The 27,008-nt window shown below is 43.0% G+C and overlaps 1 protein-coding gene across 4 annotated transcripts in view; it reads left to right on the plus strand.

The window, feature by feature from the left end:
- Nucleotides 1-2,063: 2,063 nt before the first annotated feature.
- Ttll4 (tubulin tyrosine ligase like 4) overlaps nucleotides 2,064-27,008 on the plus strand; it is a 41,095-nt gene continuing 16,150 nt past the window's right edge. For 2 of the 4 annotated variants that reach the window (XM_048459367.3, XM_087904446.1), the window contains exons 1-5: nucleotides 2,064-2,219; nucleotides 20,296-21,864; nucleotides 22,740-22,843; nucleotides 23,171-23,234; nucleotides 26,631-26,755. In XM_048459367.3, coding sequence (XP_048315324.1) covers nucleotides 20,390-21,864; nucleotides 22,740-22,843; nucleotides 23,171-23,234; nucleotides 26,631-26,755 — 1,768 coding nt within the window. In that variant the 5' untranslated portion in view covers nucleotides 2,064-2,219; nucleotides 20,296-20,389. Of the gene's footprint in view, nucleotides 2,220-14,910; nucleotides 15,059-20,295; nucleotides 21,865-22,739; nucleotides 22,844-23,170; nucleotides 23,235-26,630; nucleotides 26,756-27,008 lie in introns of those variants that run through there. The other 2 variants (XM_048459369.3, XM_048459368.3) reach the window with 2 other exon arrangements.

The following is a 27,008-nucleotide window of genomic DNA, read 5'->3' on the forward strand; positions in this document are numbered from 1 at the left end:
CACCACCTCCTAGCTTGAATTTAGTTTTTCTTTCTCTCTCTCTCTCTCTCTCTCTCTCTCTCTCTCTCTGACAGGGTTTCTCTGTGTAACAGCCCCTAGCTGTCCTAGAACTAACTCTGTAGACCAGGCTAGCCTCAAACTCCCAGAGATCTGCCTGCCTCTGCCTCCCTAGTACTGGGATTAAAGGCGTGCAACACCACTGCCCAGCCTGAACTTAGTTTTTCATACTTATTCAACACTTTATTGACCGAATCACCTCCCCTACCCTTCCTGTAGTTTTTTTTAAAACAATAGTAAACTTCTAGTATTATGCCATTTATACCCTCAGAACTACTTTGCTTCCTGGAAAACAAGAATATCTCCAAAATCACCAAAATGTTGAAATACTTGGTGTAGTCACCTGTGACTTTCATAGGAAGTTACTATAAATGTGTCAGTCGTGGTGGTCAGAGGACAATTTTGGGAAGTTTGTTCTCACTTTCCACCATATCAGTCCTAAGGTTTGAACTTAGATCTTCCGGATTGCTGGGAATCACCTTTATCTGCTGAGTCATCTAGTTGACCTGATCTTTTACATATTATCATCTAAAACACTTCTTTCCTTTCCTAAAAAATCTCTCTCTCTCTCTCTCTCTCTCTCTCTCTCTCTCTCTCTCTCTCTCTCTCTCTGTGTGTGTGGCAGGTAGTTATGGCCAAGTGACTGCAGGTGCCCTCAGGCATGAGAGGAAGGTGTCAGATCCCATGAAGTTGGAGTTACAGCAATCGTGAGTCATACAACATGGATCTTGAGAATGGAGCTCAGGTACTCTGCAAGAGCAGCGTGCTCTTAACCATGAGGTTTTTTTTTTCCCCCTTTTATTTCCAGCTCTTCCATTTTGTTGAAGAAAGTTCATTCATACTGCATATTGGTTTAAATTCTGCATTTGTATCACTCTATAGCAGTATTCAGTAGTTCTTATATACTGGAAATTAAAGCCAATGCTTGATTGGATTTCGATTCAATTTTTAAAATTATCTTAAAAAATTTAACATTTGGGGGCTCAGTGGTTAAGAGCATTGCCTGCTCTTCCAAAGGTCCTGAGTTCAATTCCCAGCAACCACATGGTGGCTCACAACTACCTATAATGAGACCTGGTGCCCTCTTCAGGCATGCACATAGACAGAATATTGTATACATAATAAATAAATAAATATTAAAAACCCAATAAGATGATTTTTTAAAAAAAATTAACATTTTATAAAATATACTGTATTTCACAAATACTGCCATGTAATCCAAATCACATCAGGACACGAACTGGACAATTGCCTTCACTTTGCTGATCTAAGCTTGGTAGCTAGTCCTTTAATAGTTTAACATCCACCAATGACTGTTGCCTAAATATTTTATTGAGCATCTTTGCTATGGATCTAAGTTGTTTTCATTAGGTTAGTCTTATCATTGACTAGTCTCTAAATTTCTGTAACTTGCTGTCTGAGAAAGATCCTTTTGCCCTCCAACTGTCTCTGTAGTTCTCAAAATTCAATAGGTCCAACGACATCTGAAACAGGCGGCAGATCTTTTCTGTGCTGGGAGATAATATAGGGACTCACATGTTCTTAAAGATGTCACTCGAAGCCCATAAAGCAGATCGTTGTACCTATGTCCGGCTTAGTCCTGTCCCTCTAGGTGGTTGAATTTAGAGAAATGTGAGCTGGAGTGAGTCAAAGTAGCTTCAGCTATCTTTTCTTATCTGTCTCAAAGTCGTGGAATTTTAGTGGAAATTCTTTAATAGAGTCTGGGCGCGCCAAGGTCAAAGAGAGTCCAGAGCGGTTGGTAGAATGAATTGAATTGTGGATTCCCAGAACGGAGCCATTAACTGTAGGACTACAGTTCCCAGAATTCTGCCCGCAGAGTTCCAGCGTGCCACCAAGGCTGCGCGTGCGTAAATCCTTTGCACTTAAAAAAAAAAAAAAAGACCTACCCCACCCCTCCCCCAATTCTCTAGGCAGCTTAAGTGCTGGGATTCGGCGCGCCTGCCTCGGGCCCGCCCCCCGTCCGTCCCTTCCTGGCCTTCGGTCTGTCCGCTAGGGGCGGGCGCTGTTCGAGGCAGCGGAGCGCGGGGCGCGTGGCGGAGCGTGGTTGCTAGGGACACCTGAGGTCGCCCGCTCGCCCAGCAGGCGCAGCGAGGAAGCAGTGCGGAGCTGGTGCCAAGCCGCGGTGAAGCAGGGTATCCTAGGTGAGTGTGGCCGCCGAGATGGGGCCAGACCCTGGTCAGCCGTTCCCGCTTGCCCCGGCCTTTGGCACGGGCCCCCAGCACCGCTTCCGGTTCGCCTCTTCGCCATTCTCCGGTGAGGCCGGGACTGCGGCCTCTTTCCCGGCCCGCTCTCGAGTCCTCCCCGGCAGCCGCCACGCGGGGAGAACTTAGTTGGCTTCTCGGGCGGCCCGAGCCCCGCAGCCTACTCGGTCCTGGCTACAGCATGTCCTCTTTCCCGCTGCGCTCTGGTTTAAAATGTGGTTTGGGTTGGAGCCCAGGCTCTTCTCAAGGCCTGCTTTTCCTCGACCCCACTCTGAGTTTTCCATAGACACTTCCCGAGAGTCCAAGCAGGAGCTGTGATCCTATGTAATTGAACACATTAATCCAGCCATATTTTTCATTTAATCATTTACAAACAGTTTTTATAAACATCAACAAATAAGTAATGAGCGAAGAGTTTACAGAACGGGGAAATAATCAAGTAAGTATTTGCCATACTTGGTATGTGCTGTGGTAGAAGTGGAACACTTAACAGAGACTTGTTTGGAAAAATACGTCACCCCTCCTCCAGTCTTTACATTCCGGTTCTGAATCTTGGAAATATTTTCATCCTTATTTGAAACTCATCCTTTATGGAGTCATGTTGGATATTCCAAATCTCTAATTAAATTTCAGCGCCTATTGATTTGACCAATCTGCAGTGATCTGGAGGACCCTTTGAGAAGATGCCATCCGATCCTATGTTTTCATTTGGTGCAATAAATACTGTTTTTTTTGTTTTGTTTTGTTTTTTTTTTGCATAAAACTATCCCCTTTGTTGCCGGGAATATTACTGGCTACTTACTGACTGGACGCTAAGCCTGTCTTTAAATGTTATCAGATGTTCTGTGGAAATCAAGAGGTGGGGAGACATTGAAGTTACAAAGTAGCTTTAGAAAAGATAAAGCAAGGCCTGAAAAGAAGCAGCACTGAGTTGTGTTTGTTGGGGGCTTTCTGTAGCAGATGGCGAGAGGAACGTTATTCGGGCTTTTTTGCTAGATTAGCGCTGTCTGTTCAGCGCGGTGGGTTTGCACCTGGGGTTATTAGGGCCTAAGTTTTCGCGTATAAGTTTAAATGAATCCATTTTCTGACTTGCAGTTTCTAGGTAACTCTTTTCAAAGAGGGTCCTAAAAGGGAGGGATGTATCTTTCACATATTGACGATTTATATGAGAAAGTTAAAAAAAAAATTCTTAAATGCCAAACTAGGAATGCTTTGGAGCTGTTGATTACAGGGAAACCTCTAGTGATTAAGCTACCTTCTAAACCCTGATACATTCCTTCCTGTCTTTCCCTAAGACACAGTTTGCTGTGCAGATTGTGTGCAGATTGTTGTTTTGTGGCTATTCTGAACAGTTAAACGTGACTAGACTTTCTTTCTCTTCCTTCCTTCCTTCTTTCTTTCTTTTCTTTCTTATTGTTTTATCATTCATTCATTTTCAGAATGGTGTTTCTCTGTGTAGCCCTGGCTGTCTTAGAACTTGCTCTGTAGACCAGGCTGGCACTGAACTCAGAGATCCATCTGCCTCTGTCTTCAGAGTGCTAGAGTTAAAGGGGTGTGCCACCACTGCCTAGCTGTGATTTCTTTTTCCTTTTTTGGAGGGGAGGTGTTTTGGTTTTGAGACAGAGTCTCTCTTATGTAGCCTTGGCTATTTTTTTTTTTTTTTTTTTTTTTGAGACAGTGTTTTTCAGTAGCTTTAGAGCTTGTCCTGGAACTAGCTCTTGTAGACCCGGCTGGTCTCAAACTCACAGAGACCCACCTGCCTCTACCCTGGCTATTTTTTTTTTTTTTTGAGACAGGGTTTCTCTGTAGCTTTGGAGCCTGTCCTAGAACTAGCTCTTGTAGTCTAGGCTGGCCTAGAACTCACAGAGATTCGCCTGCCTCTGCTTCCTGAGTGCAGGGATTAAAGGTGCGCAAAAGGTATGAGCCACAAATGCCTGGTCCCCTGGTTATTTCTTAAAGATGGGGTTATCTAAGTAGCCCAGGCTGGCCTTGAACTCACTGTAAGTAGTTCAGGGTTGTAATTGTGGGCGAGTTAACGGGTCTGGCTTGGAAAACACAATTAAAAAAAATCTTATGGGAAGAAATGAATAAAATCATAAGTATATTATTCCATGTAAAGGTAAATAGCAGGAAAATGACATCAGTTGTGTGTCGGAAGTACAGAAGGGCTACTGGGTAGGTTGACTAAGGATTTCAGACTAGATCCAAGTGATAAGAGTCTAGAAATGAGAAAGCTTAGGAATCTTGATTGGTTCATTTCTCTACCAGTTAAAGAAATAAAAGGCAGGAAAAATCTGAAGCACAACAGGTAGCAGCAGAGAAATTTAAGCGCCACAAAAAGACTATCAGTTAAAGGAAGGCGTTTATGGGGGTGCGGAATCATGCACAAGCAGACACACAGAAAAAAATCTCTGCAAAACCAGGGGCGACTCGGAAACCCCGAGAACCCAGTCTCTGGTCAGTTGGAAGACAGGATGGTTGGTTGGTCCTCAACTGTAGTGCGACATGTCCTAATCAGGCCTTGGGCGTGTGCCAGTCCATCAGCAGCAGATGTGGCAGTTGTTTTTGTTTTTTTCTCAAGGCTGGACGTTAAGGAAGAAGCTGACCATCTTGGAAATTTGCCATCTTTCTGCCTACCAAGGAATCTTGTCTAACTTTTGGTCTCATAAGGAGCCAGTGAATAAATAGCAGTCCAGAGATAGTGAAGAGTTTATGGTTGCACTATGGGAATGCAGAGCTTAGAAAGATGTTAAATCTGGCAGAATTGACAATCTGCTGGCAGAATAATGTAGAAAGTTAAGACAAGGATTTAAGTGAAATCATGTGGGATTCCAACTTTAGTGACCACATGGGTCAGAAAATTGGTAATAAGAACCACACACAGCTGTGAAGGATAAGATTTTAGTTACATTTTGGAGCAGAATTGTTCCCAGAACATCTAGGAAGAAGGGCGGAAGCTCTTGAGTGTAGGAAGTGGCTGTAGTTGGGGGAGAGTGGCAGTGAAGATTGCAATGACCCTATTTTTTTTTTTTTTTATTTTTTTTGCTGTGCCAAGCAAACTGAGGAGACTGAGCTCAGAAGAGCAGCATTGGAAGGGTGAGCATGGGAAAGGAAGGCAGGAGTGCGTACCAAGGAAAGAGTGGCCATGCGGATGGAAGGCCATCCCTACTGAGAAAGTGCATCTGCTATAGGGTGTGTTCCATACCTAAGATATGGAGGTGGGGTTCCTTTTCCCCATCAGACTCTATGACCTTGCAATTGCTTGATTGTAATCTCCCTGGATTTTAGGTTGGGATCAGATATCCTGATCTGCTAGTGAAGGACAAAGAAAGATGTTTTTTGTTTTGTTTTTTTTTTTTTTATCTCCAATACCCTGAACGTTTTACTTTTTCTGTGAGAGCTGGAAACTGGAAATGCTAATTTCTCTTGGGCCCTGAAATACAAAGAACCTTGTCATTTAGACACCTCCTGGATGTCATGGACTGGCAGTGCTGCTCTGGACCAGCTGTTCTCAGACGTTTTCCCCCCTTTGATTTTTTTTTTTTCTGCATTCCAGAAAACTCTTTGAGTATTCTGACGCTCCAGTATTATTGGAGAGGGTGTGTACTAGAGATTGTGCCCAATCAGTTATACATGCTAGTCAGGCAGTTTGCCACTGATTTTATCCCTGGACCATGATGAAGAAGATGACGATGATTTTTGGAGACAGGGTCTTCTTATGTACACCTGGCTGTGGAATTTGATATGTAGACCAGACTTGCCATTACTCCACCTGCTTCCACCTCTCAAGTGCTGCAATTACAGGCTTGGTCCACTATATATGGCATTGATTTTTTGTTTTTGTAACATAGGAGGTATATCTCAAATTTACCATATTATAGAAACTGAAATTCATTTAGAAAAATTAATAGGTCTTTTATTAACATGGTTAGTATAAATTAATGTTTTAAATCATTTTTGAGAAAGAATTGGGTGGGGTTTTTTTTTTAGGTTAGGAGAAGATAACTGGATTTTCATACTTATTTCTGCATTCAATTCTATTTTGATATGTTTGTTTTTGAGGTAGGAAGAAAATTTAGAGATGGCTTAGTGGTTAAAAGCACTGACTGCTCTTCCAGAGAACCAGACTTACTGCTGACTATGACTTTTCTGGCCTCTTTGGGCACTGCATCCTTGTACACAGACATAGATGCAGACAGAGTATTTATACACATACAACAACAATATTAAAAAGGGCCGGGCGGTGGTGGCGCAGGCCTTTAATCCCAGCACTCAGGAGGCAGAGGCAGGTGGATCTCTGTGAGTTCGAGGACAGCCTGGTCTACAAGAGCTAGTTCTAGGACAGGCTCCAATGCTACAGAGAAACCATGTCTTGGGGGAATATATATATGAGAAGAAAATTTGCCCTCAAATGGTTAAAAGGGCTGAAACACAAGGAGTTTGTGGGTATTATACTTTGGTATTGTATAAAAGAATGATCAACTTTTGGTTGGTAGGGCTTTGTTATTTGGTTGTTCAGAGTTGAAGTTTCGCTGGGTAGCTCAGATTTTTCTAGAATTGTAAGATTTTATTGCATCAGTCTCACAAGTGTAGAATAACCACCACACCAGTTTGTATTCTTGACTCCATGACTTCACGTGGTAGGCACTGATTGAGTTATACGACTCTTCCAAATGCTGTCATGTTTTCTTACACAGAATTAAAACTGTAATTTGAAAGGAGGCATGATGGCACCACTAGGCCTATTAAATCCAGCATTTGACCAAACGTGCTACATAGCAAGACCTAGTCTGAAGACACCAAAAATGGGCCATTGAAAGTCTCATCAGCTAAAGGCACTTGCTACCAAGCCATATGACCTGGGTTCAATCCTTGGAACCCTCCTAATGGAAAGAGAGAATTATGAATGTTGTCTCCGGCCTCCACATTATACTGTGACTCTTAAATCTACACATACTCACAAATACATAAATCCTAAAAAGTTTATATAAAGTAAAATAGAAGTCATTTGTATCAGCATCACAATTTTTAGAAAAGCAGTCATGCTTCAAGTGGTGGATACAGTTTTGCCAAAATTTTGATTTTTCTCTTGGAAGCTCAAATTTTCTCATTGGCACCAACTACTGTCAGCTGTTTTACTTGAAGTGACAGGCTTCACTTTGTTTCAGTTTCCAGAAGTGTCTGCCAGATACCAAAGTCTGAAGGACTTTGTCACTTATGTCATTCATTCTTTCAAGTGAACATGGTGTTCCACAGAAAAATCTGGCAGTTAGTCACACAAGTGCTTTGGTTAGAGACAGTCATCTGTATGCAGCTTAAGTGGTGTTGTTTTGTTTGAGAAAGGGTCTCATGTAGACCAGGCTGGCCTGGAAGTCACCATGTGGTTGAGAATGGCCTTAAACCTCTGCCTCCACCTTGGGAGTGCTAGGATTACAGACTTGTGCCACCGTGCCCCCCAGGTGTATCTTAAGTGCTCTTGTTCACCATCTCATCAGGTGCTGGGGTTGGAAAGTAGACCTTCATCTTGCTGGGCAAGTGTTGTCCAAGAGCTGTACCCTCAGATCCTGCCTGTTTTGTCACATAGAATATTTAAAACCTTTAAAAAAATGTATTGCAGTACTATGAAGTAAAATTGGCAGTCTTCCAGTGTGTTGCGGGTTAACACATCCTGTGGGAGAAGCTAAGCTGCTGCTGTCTTGCGTTGGGCCAGGGTGGCAGTGACTTTACCCATTGCTGTTTTCCTTGCCCCATCACAGTGGAAAAGGCAGATACCCTCTTCTTTCTGATCTAAATAGTTCTGACCTAGCAGAACCTCCAAGAGAGTCTCAGGGCTCCCTCAGGTTCTGTGAACCATGCTCTGAAGACTGCTGTTTACCTGAGGAAGAAGGTGTCTGTGGAAACTGATAAAAATCAGAACTTTCAGAACTTCACCTGGTCATATGAAACTTTGGCTGGTTTCACTTGTCAGTAATCTGTAGCTTTACCCTCTTGGGTCTAGCTGTTGGGAACTGTATTTTTTTGTTGGTTTACTCTTTCAGTTTGTAGTCCTGCACTGTGCTCTGGCAAACTACCCGAGACTTCACTTACCTTCGCTTGTAGTGATACTGACCTTACCTTTTTGTTTTGTTTTGTTTTTTGTTTTTTGAGACAGGGTTTCTCTGTAACTTTGGAGCCTATCCTGGAACTAGCTCTTGTAGACCAGGCTGACCTCGAACTCACAGAGATCCACCTGCCTCTGCCACCACCGCCTGGCTCCTGACCTTCCGTTTTATAAAAACTGGAGTTTGACTTCCGTGTGACTTCTAGAAATCCATTTTCTTGGGCCAAGAGAGACGACTCAGTGTCTTGAGAGCTTATTACTGCAAGCAAGGTCCTACCTTCAGTTCTCAGCACCCATACTGGGTCACTGACAACTGCCTGTAATTCTGGCTCCAGGAGCCTCTGAGAGTCCCTGCACCGATGTGCACATATCTACTAATACTATGAGTACACACATACTCATAATGGGAAATCAAATAAATGGCTTCTTCAATTTACTTTGGGTAGCTAGAACTTGGGATTATCATGTCAGAGGAAGTGGGCTTGATTCAGTCACTCAACCCTGTCCATTGCCAGGTGAGTTACTTACAGCAAGGGATCCTATCAGGGACCTTGTAGATTGTATGTAGATGATGAACCTTTTCCAGTGTTCCAAATTCCCCCAGGTGACCTACAGAAACACCTAGGTGGAAGAAACTACAGATCTCAGCAGTTATCCAAGATAATGATTTAATCAGTGCATAATGAATAATTGCTTTCTGTAGAAATAGGTGCTTGTTCAAGTTTATCTGGGTCTGGCCCCTAGAGACTTGGTTGTTTTGAGACAGCATAGGTAGGTTCTTTGGCATCATAGGCTACTAATTGTTCTCACTTGCTTAAGGAAACAGAGCAAAAGTATCCCTGCAGATTGGACAGAACAGAGTAGACTCTGAAACACACATTCTCTCTCTCTCTCTCTCTCTCTCTCTCTCTCTCTCTCTCTCTCTCTCTCTTTCTCTCTGTGTGTGTGTGTGTGTGTGTGTGTGTGTGTGTGAAAGAGAATATGATTTGGGATTGAACCTAGGACCTTGCGCATGCCCAGGCAACTAACCAACCGCTCTGTTCTAGGCTATATCCCAACACTTTTTTTTTTTTTTAAGTTTTTGAGACAAAAGTTTCTCTTTAGCTTTGGAGTCTGTCCTGGAACTAGCTCTTATAGACCAGGCTGGCCTTGAACTCACAGAGATCCTCCGCCTGCCTCTGCTTCCCGAGTGCTGGGATTAAAGGCGTGTGCCACCACTGCCCAGTTTAAAGGTGGTTTATTTTTATTTTATTTTGAATTTCTCTGTGTAGCCTAGACTAATCTGAAATGCATAGAGATCTTCCTGGCTTTCGTCTTCTGAGTGCAAGGATTAAAGGTGTGTGCCACCACTGACCGGCTATATCTTACCTTTTATTTTGAGCAGTCTTTCACTAAGTTGGCCAAGCTGGTCTTGAATTCATTCTGTAGCTCCTAAAAGCCTTGAACCCATGATCATCACGATCATCCTTCAGTAATTAGAATTACAGGTCTACACTGTCAGGCCTGGCAGGCTCAGGAGCATCTGATGGTTTTAGTCTAACACAAAAAAGAAATGGAGGAGATTCTAAGGAGGGGTAAATGTAGAAGTAGAGAATTCAACTGGTGGCAGATGATGGTGGCTTGCTTGGTTAAGGTAGTGACTGCAGATAGGGGACAGTTAAGTAGCAAACTTACTTTGAGCCCGCTGCACGCCTTTAATGTCAGCACCTGGGAGCTTTTCTGAAGAAACTGACAAGTGGATATGAAAATCTATATACAAAGAGATCTAGAACAGGAGACATACCAGCTAGGAGACTTACTCTGCTTAATTTCACAATTTAGAACAAGGCTATGAGTCTAGTGTTAAGAATAGACATGTAGGCCAATGGGGCACAACAGAGTCCAGAAATAAACCACGTTCTGACCAATTAAAAGTTGCCTCGGCAATTACATAAAGGGTTCATCTTTTTAACAAATGATATTGATGCAACAGGATGCTCATGCACACTCCACTACCTACAGGAACCCACCTGCCACGCTCTAAAGTACAGAGCAAAGTCACATGTCCAAATGAGAAGTCTTAAATGTAGTTGTTTTAAATCCGCCTGCCAGTAAACTTGCAAACTCTGGTTCCCAACTTAGAGGAGGAGACAAACACCAGGGCCTGGCAGATGAAGCTTAACAAAGCACTTTCTGGTGCCAATCAACAAGCTACGGGGGTGCCGTTGCCTGAAGAATGCCATTAAAACCTGATTCACTACAGACACCTCACTGCCCACAAAACCCAAGTCTTGTTCTCAGCAGAGATGCTAGATGCTGTCTACACTCAGCTGAGAAACAGGAACCTAAGAGGCTGAGATAGGGTCTCTAGTGCTAATGAAACAAGGGAGGCACTGTGGGAAGAAACTCAAGAGTTTCTATAGCCACTGTCATTCAAGAGGAAACAAATTATCTTTTAATCTTTTTGAAAGTAGATGGGAATGCCAAATGTTTGGGAAGTCACATTAGAGGACAAGAGAGGAGTACTAACGACACTAATGAATCAATCCTCCTCCCTGCCCAATTAAACTTTAATTAGTATCAGGGGCAGGAAAGAGGCTGATATTCCAAAATCATGATATTCTCTATTATGACTTTAATATACCAAAAATCAAAACCAGGAATGGAGGCAATGATGCAAAATTTCAGCACTCTTAAGTCTAAGGCAGGAGGAGCATAAGTTTGAGGCCTGGGCTACATGAATGACCCACTCTCTAAAAAAAAAAAAAGAAAATCTAAGGGAAAGAGAGGGTCTCCAGCCCCAGAACAGAAATCTGTTTGGCAAAGAAAATTACAACCTGTCAGCAGTAATGAGGACTTGAGCCTTACCTCCGCTGACCTTCTCTTCCACTCAATCAACAAGTAATGCCAGCTTCAAAGAAAGTTTGATGGTTTTTGTTGGGTTTTCTTTGCCCCTGACCCTACAGGCTTTCTCAATGTAACAGTCTTGGCTGGCCTCCAACTACCAGAGATCCGCATGCCTCTGCCTGGCATAAATAGCAAAAAAAAAAAAAAAAAAAAAAAAATCCAGCTCTTGTTTTAAACAAGGTTGAAGCCGACCTACACATGCATACACAAAAGATGAATTAAAAACTTTTAGTTGTTTTTGTGTATCAGTCTTGTACCCTATAGCCTTACTAAACTTGTTTTTTCATTCTAATAGGGTTTTTTTGGTAGACTTCTTGGAATTTTATTGATTTCTTAGAAATTTTTCCTTCCTTCCTTCTTTCCTTCCTTCCTTCTTCAAGATAAGGTTTCTCCTTGTAACATTCTTGGCTGTCCTGGAACTTGCTTTATAAACCAGGCTGGCCTTGGACTCACAGAGATATGGTTGAGATTGCTTCCTGAGTGTTGGATTAAAGGCATGTGCCACCATGCCCAGCTATGAATTTAAATTTTTTAAACGTTTATTTTGTGTGTGTGTATTCATAAGTGAGCATGTTTAGTGCATGCGTGGAGATCAGAGGACAATTTGTGGGAGATGATTCTCGCCTGTGTGTATTTTGATATTGAACTTGAGTGGTTTCTAGCTTGACAGACAGCAAGAGCCTTAACCCACTGACTGAGCCATCTTGTTGGCCTAATTTCTTAGGGTTTCTATTTCTGCTTGGGAATAACGAACAAACAAACAAAAATTCTTATTTGTCTCTTTTCCATTTTTTTCTCCTTCCATCCTCCCTCCCTCCTTCCTCCCTCCCTCCTTCCTCCCTCCCTCCCTCCCTTCCTTTCTTCCTTCCTCTTTTCCCCTCCTTTTGGTTTCTTGCCAGGGTTTCTCGGGTAGCCTTGTCTGTCTTGGAACTTACTCTGTTGCAGAGTATTTGTTTAATTATGCAAAGATGTGTTGCTTTTGTTTATGTTGTGTAATATTTGTTTAATTATATAAAGATGTGTTGCTGTTTTACCTTGCCTGCATAAGGCACCTGATTTGCCTAATATGAAAGGCCAATGGCGAAGGAAGAAGAAAGAAAGAGAAGTATAGGGTGAACTTCTGGGCAGGGAGAATAAGTAAGAGGAGGAATTTAGACTGGGGGAAGGAAAAAAAAGATGCCAGGGGCCAGACAGACAGACATGGAGGAAGTAGGAAAGTAGGACACACAGAGTGAAAGAAAGGTAAAAAACACCTACACAAAATGTAGATGAATAGAAACAAGTTAAATTAAGAGAACTAGTGGGTCAAACCTAAGGTAAGACCAAGCATTCATAATTAATAATTCCCTGTGTCTTTATTTGGGAGCTGGTTGGCAGCCCAAAGAAAATTCCAACTACAGCCCTGTAGACCAAACTGGCCTCAAACTCATAGAGATACACCTGCCACTTCCTCCCAAGCACTGGAATTAGGAGTGTGCCTCTACCACCTGGTTCCTTGGTTTCCTTTTGCCTTCCAGCACAGAGTTGACTAACACTGATAAATGGCCATCCTTGCCTCCTTCCTAGTGCTGTTGGGAAGGCACCCATTGTCTCACTATTATTTTGGGGATCTTTTGATGTCCCTCTTAGCTATAGAACAGTACCATTTTTGGGGTTACCATTTTCTTTCCCTTTTTTTTTGGTGACAGCAAATATTAAAGGCCTATCTCCTGGTTTTTTTTTTTTTAACCCCAGACCTGGAATCATCCACTTTAAGATGACTCTGTCTCTTTTTATTAACTTATTAACAAATGGCATTTAGAAAACAGAGTCTAGGAAGTGGTTGAGTAAAAACTTTTAAACTTTTTTTTTAAAGATTTGTGTACAGTATTCTCAGTATTCTGTCTTTATGTATGCCTGCAGGCCAGAAGAGGGCACCAGGTTTCATTACAGATGGTTGTGAGCCACCATGCGGTTGCTGGGAATTGAACTCAGGAACTTTGGAAGAGCAGTCAGTGAGTGCTCTTAACCTCTGAGCCATCTCTCTAGCCCAACTTTTAAACTCTTCATGCGGTGTCAGAAATCATAAAGCCTGTAAAAGCTTTTATGTAAAAGCCAGTAAGACCCAGAAGCAAGAGAACAGAAAGGGGTTTAGTTTACCACATACCTCCTGGCATGATTGTCTTTAATTTTTAAGTTTACATCTCTCTCTCTCTCTCTCTCTCTCTCTCTCTCTCTCTCTCTCTGTCCGTCCACCCACCCATCCATGTCAATATGAGATGAATATGAGAAGGTCAGAGGACAACTTGAAATTGTTTCTTCATGTGGGTACTGTGGTTGGAACTTGTACGACCAAGTTGTTCGTCCAAGTTGTGGACGAACTTGTCATTCGTCGTGGAGGCAAACACCTTTATTTACTGAGCTATGTGACCTTTCTGGTATGTTTTAATGGGAAATCATATTCTAGCTAAAGAATTTAAGTACTAGTAGTATAATACTGGTAGTAAATGTCACAAAAGCTCCCGAAGAGCTGTTATGTCTTTTTGTTTGTTCAGTGTCTCCCTTTGTAGCTTAGACTCACCTGGAACTCACTGCATAGCCCAGATTGTCCTAGAACTCGAGGCAGTCCTCCTACTTCAGCCTCCCACGTGCTAGGATTATGGGCCTGAGCTACTCTGCCTTGCTCCAGTGATGTCTGTATAAGAGAACATTGCTTGTCCTAGTTAAAATTGAAATTCTTGGTAGAACAATCATTTGTTCCTTCTATTTTTCTTCTTTCATAGCAGATTATAAAAAGAACGAGGGGAAAGATAGGGTCTTTGAGTACTGCCCCAGTTAGCTTTTGATTGATGTGATAAAACACCATGATCAAAAACAACTTAGGGACCATAGGGTTTATTTCGTTTTACAGTTGTAGTCCATCCTGAAGGGAAGTCAGGACAAGAACTCAGGTCAGAAACCTGGAGACGGGAGATGAAGCAGAGACCGTAGAGGAGTGTTATTTTACTGGCTTGTGCTCCATGATTTGCCCAGCTACCTTCCTTACACAACCCCCAGGACCACCTGCCCACCATGGGCTGGATCCTCCCACCAATCATTAATCAAGAAAATGCCCCACAGACTTGCCAATAGGCCAGTCTTATGGGCATTTTCTCAATTTAGGGTCCGTCTTGATAGATGACTTTAACTTGGGTCAAGCTGACAAAAGACAAAATCAAGCAAATAGGGCTGGAGAGATGGCTCAGAGGTTAGGAGCACTGGCTGATCTTCCGGATGTCCTGGGTTCAGGGTTCAATTCCCAGCAACCACATGGTGGCTCACAACCATCTGTAATGAGATATGGTGCCCTCTTCTGGCCTGCAGGCATACAAGGAGGCTGAACACTGTGTACACAATAAATAAATAAATCTTAAAAAAAAAAATCAAATAAAAACAGGGCAGGTATCAATGACAATGTGGCCAGTCAGTGTATTGTGGATCAGGAACTGTGATGGTCTAAAATTCACAACCTTCTGCCTATTCTATGGTTATGGGTGTGCTATCGTGCCCATTGATATACCATGCTTCTGTGCCTTATGTGAATTTTAAAATTTGGTTTCTTAACTCTTAGTAGGGTTATGGTTATTTCCTCTCTCCTGCTTTTCCAGAATACTGCAGCTGAGAGGCCCAGCACTGAAAGTGACTAATTGCTGAGTACTGAATGTGATGAACTGCCCACCAGAGCTCTGCTGGGCAGGAGCTCCTGGGAGGTGGTGCTGCTAATGCAGTGTGGCTGGGAAGAGTACCCTGGAGACTCTTGGAAAACTTCGCACAAGTAATGCGTATTTTTGTTTGAAATGTCAAAAAATAATGCAGGTGTCTTGAAGTAAATTATCAGATATCCCCCTCACCTTCCCCTGTCTGATCCTTTATTCCATCCCTCTGCTCAGGATGACTCCACTAACAGTGGGGTGTGTATTTTTCCAGCCCTTTGTCTTTACACAAATAGATGCCCTGAAAGTTTTCCAGAAATACTTTCCAAGAATTCCCTTTTCAACTTCTACTGTGCTCTTAATTAACTTTTACTTTCCTTTCTGCTGGGCAGTTTCCTGTTTAGGCCTAAATGGTGGAACTTAGCCTTGTATTCTTTTAATCCTGAACTCTACAGGCAGTAGCTTAGTGAGTACACCCTATTCCTCTTAGATCTCCTTGTTCCTCGGGGATAATATATAGGGACAGGAATCATATAATTTCACTGACTCGGTAAGACATTAGATTATTCAAACTGCTGTTTTCCAGGTGTGTTCAGTTTGTTGGCTCTCTAAGTTCTTTGAAGGTTCAGGAAGTGCTGGGTCATTTTGTTATTGGCAGAGACAATAAGTACAAATGCCTTTGCTTTCTTTAAGGTATGTGTGTTTTAAGTATATAAATTAAATAATAGAGTTTGTGGAAAATTATCTTTTAAAAATTTTATTTTATGTGTATGGCTGTTTTGCCTACATGTTTTTCCATATGTGCCTGGCACCTGTGGAACCAGAAGGCAACAGATCCCCTGGAACTGGAGTTACCGATGGTTGTGAGCTGCCGTTTGGGTATTGGGAATTGAACCTTGGTCCTCTGGAAGAGCAAACCAGTACATTTTAACCACTGAACCGCCTCTCCACCCTCAGAAAATTTTATTTTAATTTGCTTAATTAATCAATTGCTTTGGTGAAATTTGATTTAAGTTGACTACTTTTAAATATTTTTGTTTTATGTATATGACTTTGTTTACATGTATTGTTGGACTCTAGTGTCCAACCCGAGAAGGAGTCGCCCCAGAGACCACCTCACATACCACAGCCGATGCAAAAGCATGAGGATTTTATTAATTCTGTCATGACAGGGTCCCTCAGCATTCGGGAAGCCGAGAGACCTCTAATAGCTGGTACAGTCTACTTTTAAAGGAGAAGGCCCCATAGAAACAAGAGGGATTGTTCCTTGACCATTATGATTGGCTTATTTGAAAAGGGCTAAAACCAATAATTGACTGGAGAACTATTGCCAGATCAGATGAAGTAAGAGGTCATTTTGACCCCGTTTCCCAGAGGACTGAGTCAAAACATACGTGTATGGGTAATTGTTCAGGAACTGAGTACGTGCATGTGTAGCTGTTAGGTCCTTGGTTCCCAGGGGAGGAGGGGAAGCACTGAGGCACAGAGGCTGAGAGGGTTTGGAATTGTCAGAAATGGCTTCAGAATTGTCTAAAATCTTACAGTATATGTTTATATGCACACCGTTTGCATGCTAAGTTGTGGGGATTTTGGTTTTCTTTCTTTATCTCGAGAGAGGGTCCCACTATGTAGTGCCAGTTGACTTGGAACTCAGTATGTAGACCAGGCTGGCCTGGAATTTACAGAGCTCCACTTGGCTCTGCTTCCCGAAAGCTGGGATTAAAGACATGTGCCACCATGACTGGCTAAAATGGGTATTTGTCTTTGTTTGCTCTCAGACAGGATCTTACTGGCCTAGAACTCACTGTGTAGACCAGTCTAGCCTTGAACTCATAGAGAGCCACCTGCTTCCTGAATGCAGGGATTAAAGGCGTGCACTAACACGCCTGGCCAACTTGGGTATTTGTGAAGAAAGACTTCTACCAAACCAATGGTCTGTGCATGGCCTTCCACATATACTAGTTAATATCTTTTCTCCCTGTTCTCTTTCCCCAGCTGACTCATCCTAACGTTTTGCTTGGGAGAAGGGCAATCTGTTCCTTGGATCCTAAAGGCATACACTTACGAATTTAAGGGGGGGGGGGGCGCTGGGAAAAAGCTTGTGTGTGAAATAAAGAGAAAACTTAAGGGGATGGGCTTGACCCAGCAGGAAGCTGCCTTGTGAGGGTATCTGGGTGCCAGGCAGTATTTGCCTCTGTGACTTTGACTTGATAGTAGAGCTCAGCACTTTTTCTCGTTCTGTTTCGTTTGGAGACAGTTTCCCTGTGTAGCCCTGGCTGTCCTAGAACTCACTCTATAGACCAGGCTGACCTCAAGCCTGCCTCTGCCTCCCGCACACCCCCATTGCTGGGATTAAAGACTTGAGCCACTATGCCTATGAGAACTCACCATTCTTAGTGTTAGCTTATTTCCTCAAATTCTTAGAATTTGAACCCTTTCAAACCTTTTTTAAGCTTCACACTCACATTGCTGTAGGCACTGGGCATCACACAGGTAACTGTGACCTGTGGCAGTGGTAAGGTCACAGGCTACTTGAATAGTCACTAAATCTCTGCTTCCCAGGACACTGAGCTTTGATTTCATTAGGGATTTCCACAAAGAAAAAGAAGTTGCTTTTAGCAAACATCATTTCCTTGTTTGAACCAGAAACTACTTCTGCACTAAAACAGAGTTGAGGCACCTCTATGCAGTTCTGTTGTGGAGTGGTATTGTTCACTTTGTGTTCTTGGAGCCACTGTCAACAGAGTATATGACACAGGTTTGTCTTTGCTTGACACCGCCATGCTAGCCAACCCTGGATGTCTGTTATGAGCTGTGGAACTCTTTGTCGTAGTTAAAGAAACCATCTTACCTCCCTGGACCTTACATACAGACACTCTTGTTAAAGACAAAGGCCTTCCTCTAGTTTGTTACCCTACACACCATGGGACTTACAAGAGAACAGAGGAGTGGAAATGATTGTCTCAGAGACATGAGTATCTCATCAGTGAGAAAAGAATTCACCTTCGTTGGAGCTAATTCAACTTGCCAGCTTGACATCATATGGGAGCAAACTGCCTTTAGCCTTTGAAGAGGATGGGATTTTAATCTTTAGACTCTTTCTTCCTTAGTTGTATTAAAAGGCAAGCCAGTCAATTGTAGTGGCACATGCCTTTAATTCCAGATCTTGGGAAGCAGAGGCAAGCAAAAATCTGTGAGCTGGAAGTTATCCTGGTTTATATTATTGAGTTTTAGGCTCATCAAAACTGTATAGTAAGACCCTGTCAAAAAACAAAGATCAAACTAGTTGGTGTCTGTGTGTCATGACACAGAGGAATACCTGGTGGGCTGCGGAGAAGAAAATGTGAGTAGTATGTGCAGAAGGAAGGATCTCTTCTTTGGGTTGTCTAGTTCTGAGGTATTATGCAGTGGGGAAAAGTGGGACTGTCTCTGATCTAGGTGAGAAATCTATGGCATGCGTTTAGACACTTCACCTATGAAGGCTTGGACCAGAACTTACAAAAGCATGGAAGTGGATAGGGAACCATTAGTGGAATTGCTTTTCAAGGGATCTCTGGCTTTATTTCCTTAGCTCTTTTGTTCTATTGCTTTGGGGTATCTGTTGTGTTGCATTGGTAGGGCAAGATGTGGCTTCCTGAAGAGGACTGAGCTGAGTTATGAGTTTTGAGTATACCCAGCACTCTTTTATACATACACATGTGCTATATTTTACAAAGTCATTGGTAGGGCTTGACTCTTTGGTTTTTTCGAGACAGAGTTTTTCTGTTGCTTTGGAGCCTGTCCTGGAACTAGCTCTTGTAGACCAGGCTGGCCTCAAACTCACAGAGATCCGCCTGCCTCTGCCTCCCGAGAGCTGGGATTAAAGGCGTGCGCCACCACCGCCTGGCCATGGGCTTGGCTCTTTCAGTGTTAGTCTTTATTGAACCTGTACAGAGTAATTGTCTCTTAAACGTGATTTCTGCCGTTTGGTCTTGAGTGGAATTTTGTCTCTTCTTTTTGAGGATACTGACCTCAATACTGTTTATAGCACTTAAACTGTTTTTAGCTCATTATTGTTTTGTTATGTTGTTATGTTTTTGTATTCTTGAAAAGGATACAAAAACCCTGTAGGTCAGCATTTGTAGGAAAGGAGGGCAATGCTGCATGACTTCGTCAGGTTCTTTGGCACCTTCCCTCTGATAATTGTAGACGGGGGTCTTGGACAATACTCTGATCAAAATGTAAAATCTCTTCCTATTTTTATATCATAAATGCAACTTGAACAAAATTCTCCCTGCTAATTCCTTCTCTCTAGCTCTCTTGATAGGGGTATCAGGATGTCATTTTCTGAGGTGCATAGATAGGTGTTATTTCCCTCTGGGTGTAGTCATGTAGGCAGATCCATCTTTTCCCACAGCTACAAAAATTAGAGTGATTTGTGAGTTCTATTTAGACAGTGAGCATGCTGAAGAAATTGTGAGACAAGACGAGGCACATACTGCTTTATAGAAAAATTTGGAAGAGAAGACTTACAAGACAAGTTCTCCACCCCAGAGAGCAGCCAAACTGCAGTCTGGGTCCTGGAATGGAAGTCTCTCCTGCCCCCCTCTGCTGCTTTCTCAGTCCTCTGTTCCATTATGGCTGCTGAGGATAAAGATAGTGTTGGGGTTTCGTTTCAGCTTCCGTGTTTTCAATATGTAGGTTGGAATTTTAGCCTGAATGGTTGACAAGATTCTTGAAGAGATGAAATTGCTGTCTCTGCTCAGATTTCAGAGTGAGCTGGGAAATTTTTTGTTTCTTTCTCAATTTGCCTTGTTTTGGTTTTTGTTTGTTTGTTGCTTTGTTTTTGTTTTTTTTTTTTTTAAGGATTAAAAAATGTTGAGGTGGAGCAAGAACAATAGAGCAAATGCTTTCTGAGTGAGTTGAGAGGGGGTGCAGTCTGACCTTTGCCACTTTCAGACCTGCCATATTAGGTAGAGAAGGCAGCCATTCAGCCGCAGTCCAGGATGCTTTTAAACAAAAAATAACATGCTTCAACTTTTTTCTTTGACAGTTCCATATTTATATGTGTGTGTCTCTTGATCATATCTACTCAACAACTACTTCTCTTTGGAGAGAGGCAAGCTTTCTGAGAATGTGGATACATGAGCAGCCTCGCACTGGCAGACCCTTAAAGTCTTAATCCTTGAGAAAGCCAGATTTGATCCTACGAAGGCCTCAGAAAGGCCTCTGCAAGCTCCCTGGAAATGTGTTCTTCTCTCAGGGCCCCAAATGATGACTAAGACTGGTCACTAAAACGGAAGCAAGATCCTATTACTTACATAGTATAGCACCTATCCTTACAAGCTGGCAGCATTTCCAATCATTTTTCTCCCCGCAGGCTGACGGATACAAGGATGCAGCTGGTGCTAGAGGTGTGTGGCAGCTTACCTGAGCCAGGCCATGAGGCCATGTTGCCATGATGTGGGCCCCTCATGGCCTCAGCAGGAACAGAACACTACCATATTGGCCTGCGCCGAGGAAACAGCTTCAAGCAGAGACGTCCCTCAGGCACAGTGTCTGCTTCACCACCTGAGAAACCCTCAGAGGTCAAAGTCTGGTCTCAGGCCCATCAGCAGGTGAAGCCAATCTGGAAGCTGGAAAGGAAGCACGTAGGCACGCTGTCAGCAGGGCTGGGCACCAGTTTCTTGGGAGTCCCACCCCAGCCAGCCTATTTCTTTTGCCCTAGCACTTTATGTAGCTCTGGAACCACAGCTGTCATTGCAGGCCACAGCAGTCCCTGTTGCCTGCAGTCTCTCCCTGACTTGTTCAGCAATACTCTGCTGTACCGCCGCACCAACGTGAGGCAGAAACCGTACCAGCAACTGGAATCTTTCTGCGTGCGTTCCAGCCCATCAGAGAAAAGGTCATTTTCTCTCCCCCAAAAGGGTCTCCCTGTCAGTGTCACTGCCAATAAAGCCACATCTTCTACAGTCTTCCCCATGGCCCAGCCCATGGCGTCTTCACCCACTGATCCATACCTCTCACTGGCAGCCGCTGGGGAAAATCCTTCAAGGAAGAGCTTTTCCTCAGCTATCTCAGGGAAGATTGCATCTCCTCCACTGTCCTACAAGCCCATGCTGAACAACAACTCCTTCATGAGGCCAAATAGCACTAAAGTGCCCTTATCACAAGCCACAGATGGCCTGAAGCCAGTATCCTCACCCAAGATCCAACCTGTCTCCTGGCATCATTCAGGGGGTACTGGAGACTGTGTACCCCAGCCTGGTGACCATAAGGGGCCCCAAAGCATTGGCACTGTCTTAGATGATGCCACTGCCTCTACCACCCTATCTACCCCTAGTACACTCAACATATCCACAGCCAGTGTTACCTCTTCCCAGTGCAGTCAGAGTAACTTTAGGATGGAGGCACATCCCTGTGACCTGGATGAGAACTCGGATTCCCAGAGCGCTGCTAAAGAGGTACACTTCACTGAGGCTGTGAGGAAGTTGACTGCAAAAGGCTTTGAGAAGATGCCACGGCAAGGCTACCAGTTTGAACAGGCTTGTTTTGTGAACCCCAGCTTCCAGTGGGGTCTTCTCAATAGAAGCAGGCGGTGGAAACCTCTGATGGGCCAGCGGTTTCCTCAGGAGGACATTGGATTAGACAGTGGGATCCTTCCTGGTGCCTCAGACACCTTGGGGTTGGACAGTACAGTCTTTTGTACCAAAAGGATCAGCATTCACCTCCTTGCCTCGCATGTCCATGGGCTCAACCCCAGCCCTACCTGTGGGTCTGTAATTGACCCCCAATTACTTGGAGAAGACCGAGCTCCTGTTCCCCCTTCTTCCCTCCAGCCTCTAGGTGTAGCTGAAGTGGCCACTCGCCTTTCTTCTGTCCATCTTGGCCAGCCTGGGAAGGAATCTGAAGAAGCCAAGGAGCTGAGCTCATGTGCTACGGATAGCCAGTAAGTTGCACCCTGTCTTTGGTTCCTTTAGAACAGAACAGTAGTTACACCATAATCTGGGCACACTGCTGCTTTCTATCTCTAATAGTTGGCTTTATTTTTTAGCTGTCCTACAAGTTTTAGTTTTCACTCTAACGTAGGGATTCATTTTAAGGTGGGGAAAGAAAACTAACCTGTAGACTAAACCTTGCTTTTACAAATAAAGTTTTATTGGATGCAACTTTGTCCTTTTTTTTTTTTTTACTGTTGTCTTTAACTGCTTTCTTGCTACAACAGTAGAGTTGGAAAGTTCTGATGGAACGACGTATAAAACTGAACATATTTACTGATAGTTCCTTTGGAGAATTTGCCCATCTCTGTTTTAGGTTATTACCAGGGGAGAAGTAAGAATTCCAGACACCACATCTTAGGGTCTATGACTTTTCAACTTACTACAAACTAGATTGCATTCTCATGCATTCCTGGTATGACAGCCATTCAGAGTTGAAGACAGACATAGTTGATTCCTTCTCTTGTGTCTTATTACTGTTCCAGAACCTCGATCCACCAAGGCCGTCTGAGTTCCCAGTGAACATCCCAAGGACATTAAATTACCAGATACTTACTGATGCTTTTTGTATGCAGAATTTTAAACTTACATACTGTAAGCAGACTTCAGAGAAAATGATGTGCAGATAAGGAATGTAAAGCTGAGGAACTGTGGCTGGACCTAAATTCTGAGGACATGAGAAATAGTTTATGTGGTCCAGACAAGAGATAACAGATAGTGATGAGGAGACTGTTGCTTGTTGCTGGGAAACAGTGAAGGAATGAGACTCCAATGTGGCTTCTTTTATGGAGCTGGCTTGGGTGGAGGCATGACTCTTTTCTTTCAGTTCAGCTACTGACCTCCGGCCAAACCAGGTGGAGCCTGAAGATACAGAAGATGAACTAGATTTGGAAGATAGCTGCAGCCATGATGAAAATGAAGAAGAGGAGGGTAAGGAATCCTTTTGCCTCTAACTGTGGGGTTTAGTCACCATCCACTAGGGAAGGGGGATAACAGTGTGTGCCAGGCTTGACTCACATCCTGCAGCAGTCACTGCTGTGGGGGCCTAACTTAGGAGTTTGTGAGGGGCTTTGGTCCCTAGCCCCTCTGTCCCACTGCTCTTGCCTCCTCTCCTGCAAAGTTCGAGGAATGCATTGCAGAGCAGAGGTGGTGCTCATTGCAGAACCCAGGATGTTACAGACATAGTTGCCTGGGCTTGGTGAGGGTACACATGCAGCACCATCTTCTAGTGAGGATTTCTCTGTTCTTCTTCTACAGGAGACTCAGAGTGCTCTTCCTTAAGTATCGTCTCCCCCAGTGAGTCGGTGGCAATAATATCTCGGTGAGTGCTATGCAGATCATTGGCAGATGCTTGAAGGTTGTAATGACATTATCCTAACTGGCCCTGAGAACCCTAATTCATTCTCATCAAGTTTCTTATTTGTTTTTATATGTAACTGTAGTTTAAGAAGTGTTTGTTTTGATTTTTTTTTTTTTTGAGACAGGGTCTCTACATAGCCCTGGCTGTCATAGACCTCCCTGTATAGATAAGGCTGGTCTTAGCTATATACTCAGAGACCTGCCTGAGTGCTTTGATCAGTAATGTACACCATTATGCCTTTCCATTTATTTAAGTCCTTTGTAGAACAAATACTTTTGGAATGCTATGTCAAGAGATACTGGAAGCATTTTTTTTTTAAAGCATGTTATTCTGTAAAAGGCTTTTAGAACTTGTTTAAGGACTCTTATTTAAAACACATTTAGACCAAACAGAATGTAAAAGTGCTTGCTTCCAAGCCTGAACTGGAGTTTAATCCCTGGAACCCACATGCTGGGAGAAGCGGACCAATCTCCTCCCCCAAAAGTTGTCTTCTGGGGCTGGAGAGATGGCTCAGAGGTTAAGAGCATTGCCTGCTCTTCCAAAGGTCCTGAGTTCAATTCCCAGCAACCACATGGTGGCTCACAACCATCTGTAATGAGATCTTGTGCCCTTTTCTGACCTGCAGACATCCATGCAGACAGAATGCTGCATACTTAATAAATAAATAAATAAATAAGTAGATAGATAGATAAATCTTTTTTTTAAGATTTATTTATTATGTATACAGTGTTCTGTCTGCATGTATGCCATCAGACCAGAAGAGGGCACCAGATCTCATTATAGATGGTTGTGAGCCACCATGTGGTTGCTGGGAATTGAACTCAGGACCTCTGGAAGAGCAGGCAGCGCTCCTAACCTCTGAGCCATCTCTCCAGCCCCCAATAGATAAATTTTTTTTAAAAAAAGTTGTCTTCTGTTATCTATATATACACTGTAGCATGTGTGCACCCCTCAGCACATTCACATACACATGTGCACACACATACACAAGTAAATAAGTTATAAAAATTAAAACTAAAGCAAAAAGGCACTTGTTAGGTCACTTGGGGAGAAAGGGATTTACGTCATGTCAGTTCACAATTATATATCACAGTCCATCATGAAGGGAAGTCAAAACAGGAGCTCAAGGCACAAACTTAAACAGAAGCCTTGGAGGAACATGTCTTACCTGGCTCCTTCCTCCTGACTTGCTTAGTGTAAGTCAGTGCAGGTGGCTTTAGAGTCCCGATGAAGGTGTTATATTACCTGGAGATCAGGCTATAAACAGTTATGAGTTGCCTGATATGGATGCTAGAATTGAACTCAGATCTATTGCAAAGCTGAAACCATTTCTCTAGCCCCAAATGAGACTCTTTTGGTTCTAGGTGCCATGGCATTAGTCTCAGTACTCCAGAATTTGATGCTGGATAAATACTGTAAATTTGAGGCCAGCCTATACAAAATACTAGCCCAAAAAATAAAGAATAAAGCCGGATGGTGGTGACAAACGCCTTTAATCCTAGCACTTGGGAGGCAGAGGCAGGTGGATCTCTGTGAGTTCGAGGCCAGCCTGGTCTACAAGAGCTAGTTCCAGGCCAGAACCCTGTCTCGAAAACAACAACAACAACAAAAAACAAAAACAAAAAAACCCAACCAAACAAAAAACAGAATAAATCTCATCCTCCATCATAATCTTTTTTGTTTCCCTTCCAACCTTGTCTCAGAATTAGGCTTTGTCTTCATTAATTAACTAAACTCTTTATTATTTGTTTAAAAAATAAAAAGAACTCCTGAATTATTGAATATTGAAGGTTTTTCTGTTCTAAAAATACAAAGGAATGGAAAATTAAGGGTAACAAGGGGGCTCAGCTTGTAAAGGCACTTGCTACTACACCTGATGACTGAGTTCAAGCCCCAGAATTCACATGAAAGAGAGAAGCAACTCCCTCAACTGTCCCCCTGATGTGAATGACACTGGCAATCATGTATACACACACACACATACACACACACACACACACCATAGTAAATGTAAAAAATTAGAAAAGTAGGGGCTGGAGAGATGGCTCAGTGGTTAAGATCACGGACTGCTCTTCCAGAGGACCCGGGTTCAATTCCCAGCACCCACATGGCAGCTCACAACTGTCTGAAGATCCAGTTGCAGAGGATCTGACACCTTCACACCAATGCACATAAAGTTAAATAAACCATAAAAATATTTTTAAAAAATTAGAAAAGTAAAATAAACTCAATGAACAAAAAATTCGAATTTTGTGTTTAATGCAAAAATATCTGTTCTCATTTTTAATTAAAATCTAGCCTTGTTTATCGAGGCTTGCCAGCATACTTTGACACTGGCTACTTTCTGTGTGTCTGCTCTGCTTTACCTGTAGCTGAGAAGACCCTCTGTGTCTGGGTTAGCATGAACAAAGCTGCCCATGTCTGTAAATATGATGGTGTGGCAGCAGCTTTATTGACTCTAAAATATCAAGCCAGGAAGATGAAGGCAGAGGTATCTGGAAAACAAAAGAAATAAATCTTTCTATGATGGGAACAGAAATCCTGGAATATGTTCCCAGTCTGTTGCATAATTTGTCTTTTTAAGCCCACCCTATCTTGGTTTTATAAAAGTGAAGCTGGTTCTGGTTGCAGATACTGGATACCAATTAAGTACCTCCATTTGCCGTAAGAGAAAGATGCATAGACGTAATGAGTCCTACCTTTTCACATACAAGAGTGGCTGTGTTTTCATTTGTGGGCTGTCTGTCATCACATGAACTAAAGCATAGAACAGGTCAGAAGTTTCACTGTTGCTTTTCTTTCTTTTGCTCTTTTCTCACTTAAAATATTATGGGCTGAGTGGTGGCAGTGCACACCTTTAATCCCAGCACTTGGGAAGCAGAGGCAGATGGATCTTTATCAGTTTGAGGCCAGCTTTGTCTACAGAGCAAGTTCCATGACTGCCAAAGCTACATAGAACAACCCTGTCTTGAAGAAACCAAAACACAAAACAGAAACAAAAACATTTCTGTGTCTTCCTTTCAGTTCCCCTGCCGTCCTTTTTCTCCTCCTCTCTTTGTTGTAGTATAGCAGTCTTCTAGTGTCCACTTCCTCTTCCAGAACCCTTTCTGGGTCTTCCCTGACCATGGTGGGGAAGTTTATCACAGGATATTGGAGATGTGCTATCAGGGCGTTGGGCTCTTTGACTCTTGATGGTAGCTTTTAATGATATACAAATCTATAGGTAGATTAGCTCTAGCACTGTATGAGTTCATGCTTGCAGCATGACTGTCAAACACTTGTCTTTTCAGAATCACATGCAATCCTGTTAAAACCTCAGAGCTGTCCCTTTCTCATTCTGTTTGTTCCTCATCACAGGAGCTGTGTGGATTTAATGTCCAAATCCCTTTCCAATCATGAGAAGGTTGTGCGGCCAGCCCTCATCTACAGTCTCTTCCCCAATGTGTCCCCTACCATCTACTTTGGAACTCGGGATGAAAGAGGTAATTGTAACCAAGGGACACAGTCCAGAGGAACTCACAAGAGGATACCAGCTAACCTGGGTGGAGGGGACAAGATGGGAGAGCTCTTCCAGAATGGCTTTTTTTGTGCTCGGTTTCCACAGGATGTAGGTTCTATTGTGAACTTTACTTGTCTGTCCTTTGACCTTTCTCAGTCTCATAATCTCTGGCTTAGCACATGGCCTCTATTTGGTTTTTTTCTGCTTCAGCCTTTGCTTTGCTCTTCACTCCTGCA

Source organism: Myodes glareolus, chromosome 1 (assembly GCF_982192425.1).
Source record: "Myodes glareolus chromosome 1, mMyoGla1.1, whole genome shotgun sequence".
Classification (NCBI taxonomy): Eukaryota; Metazoa; Chordata; class Mammalia; order Rodentia; family Cricetidae; genus Myodes; species Myodes glareolus.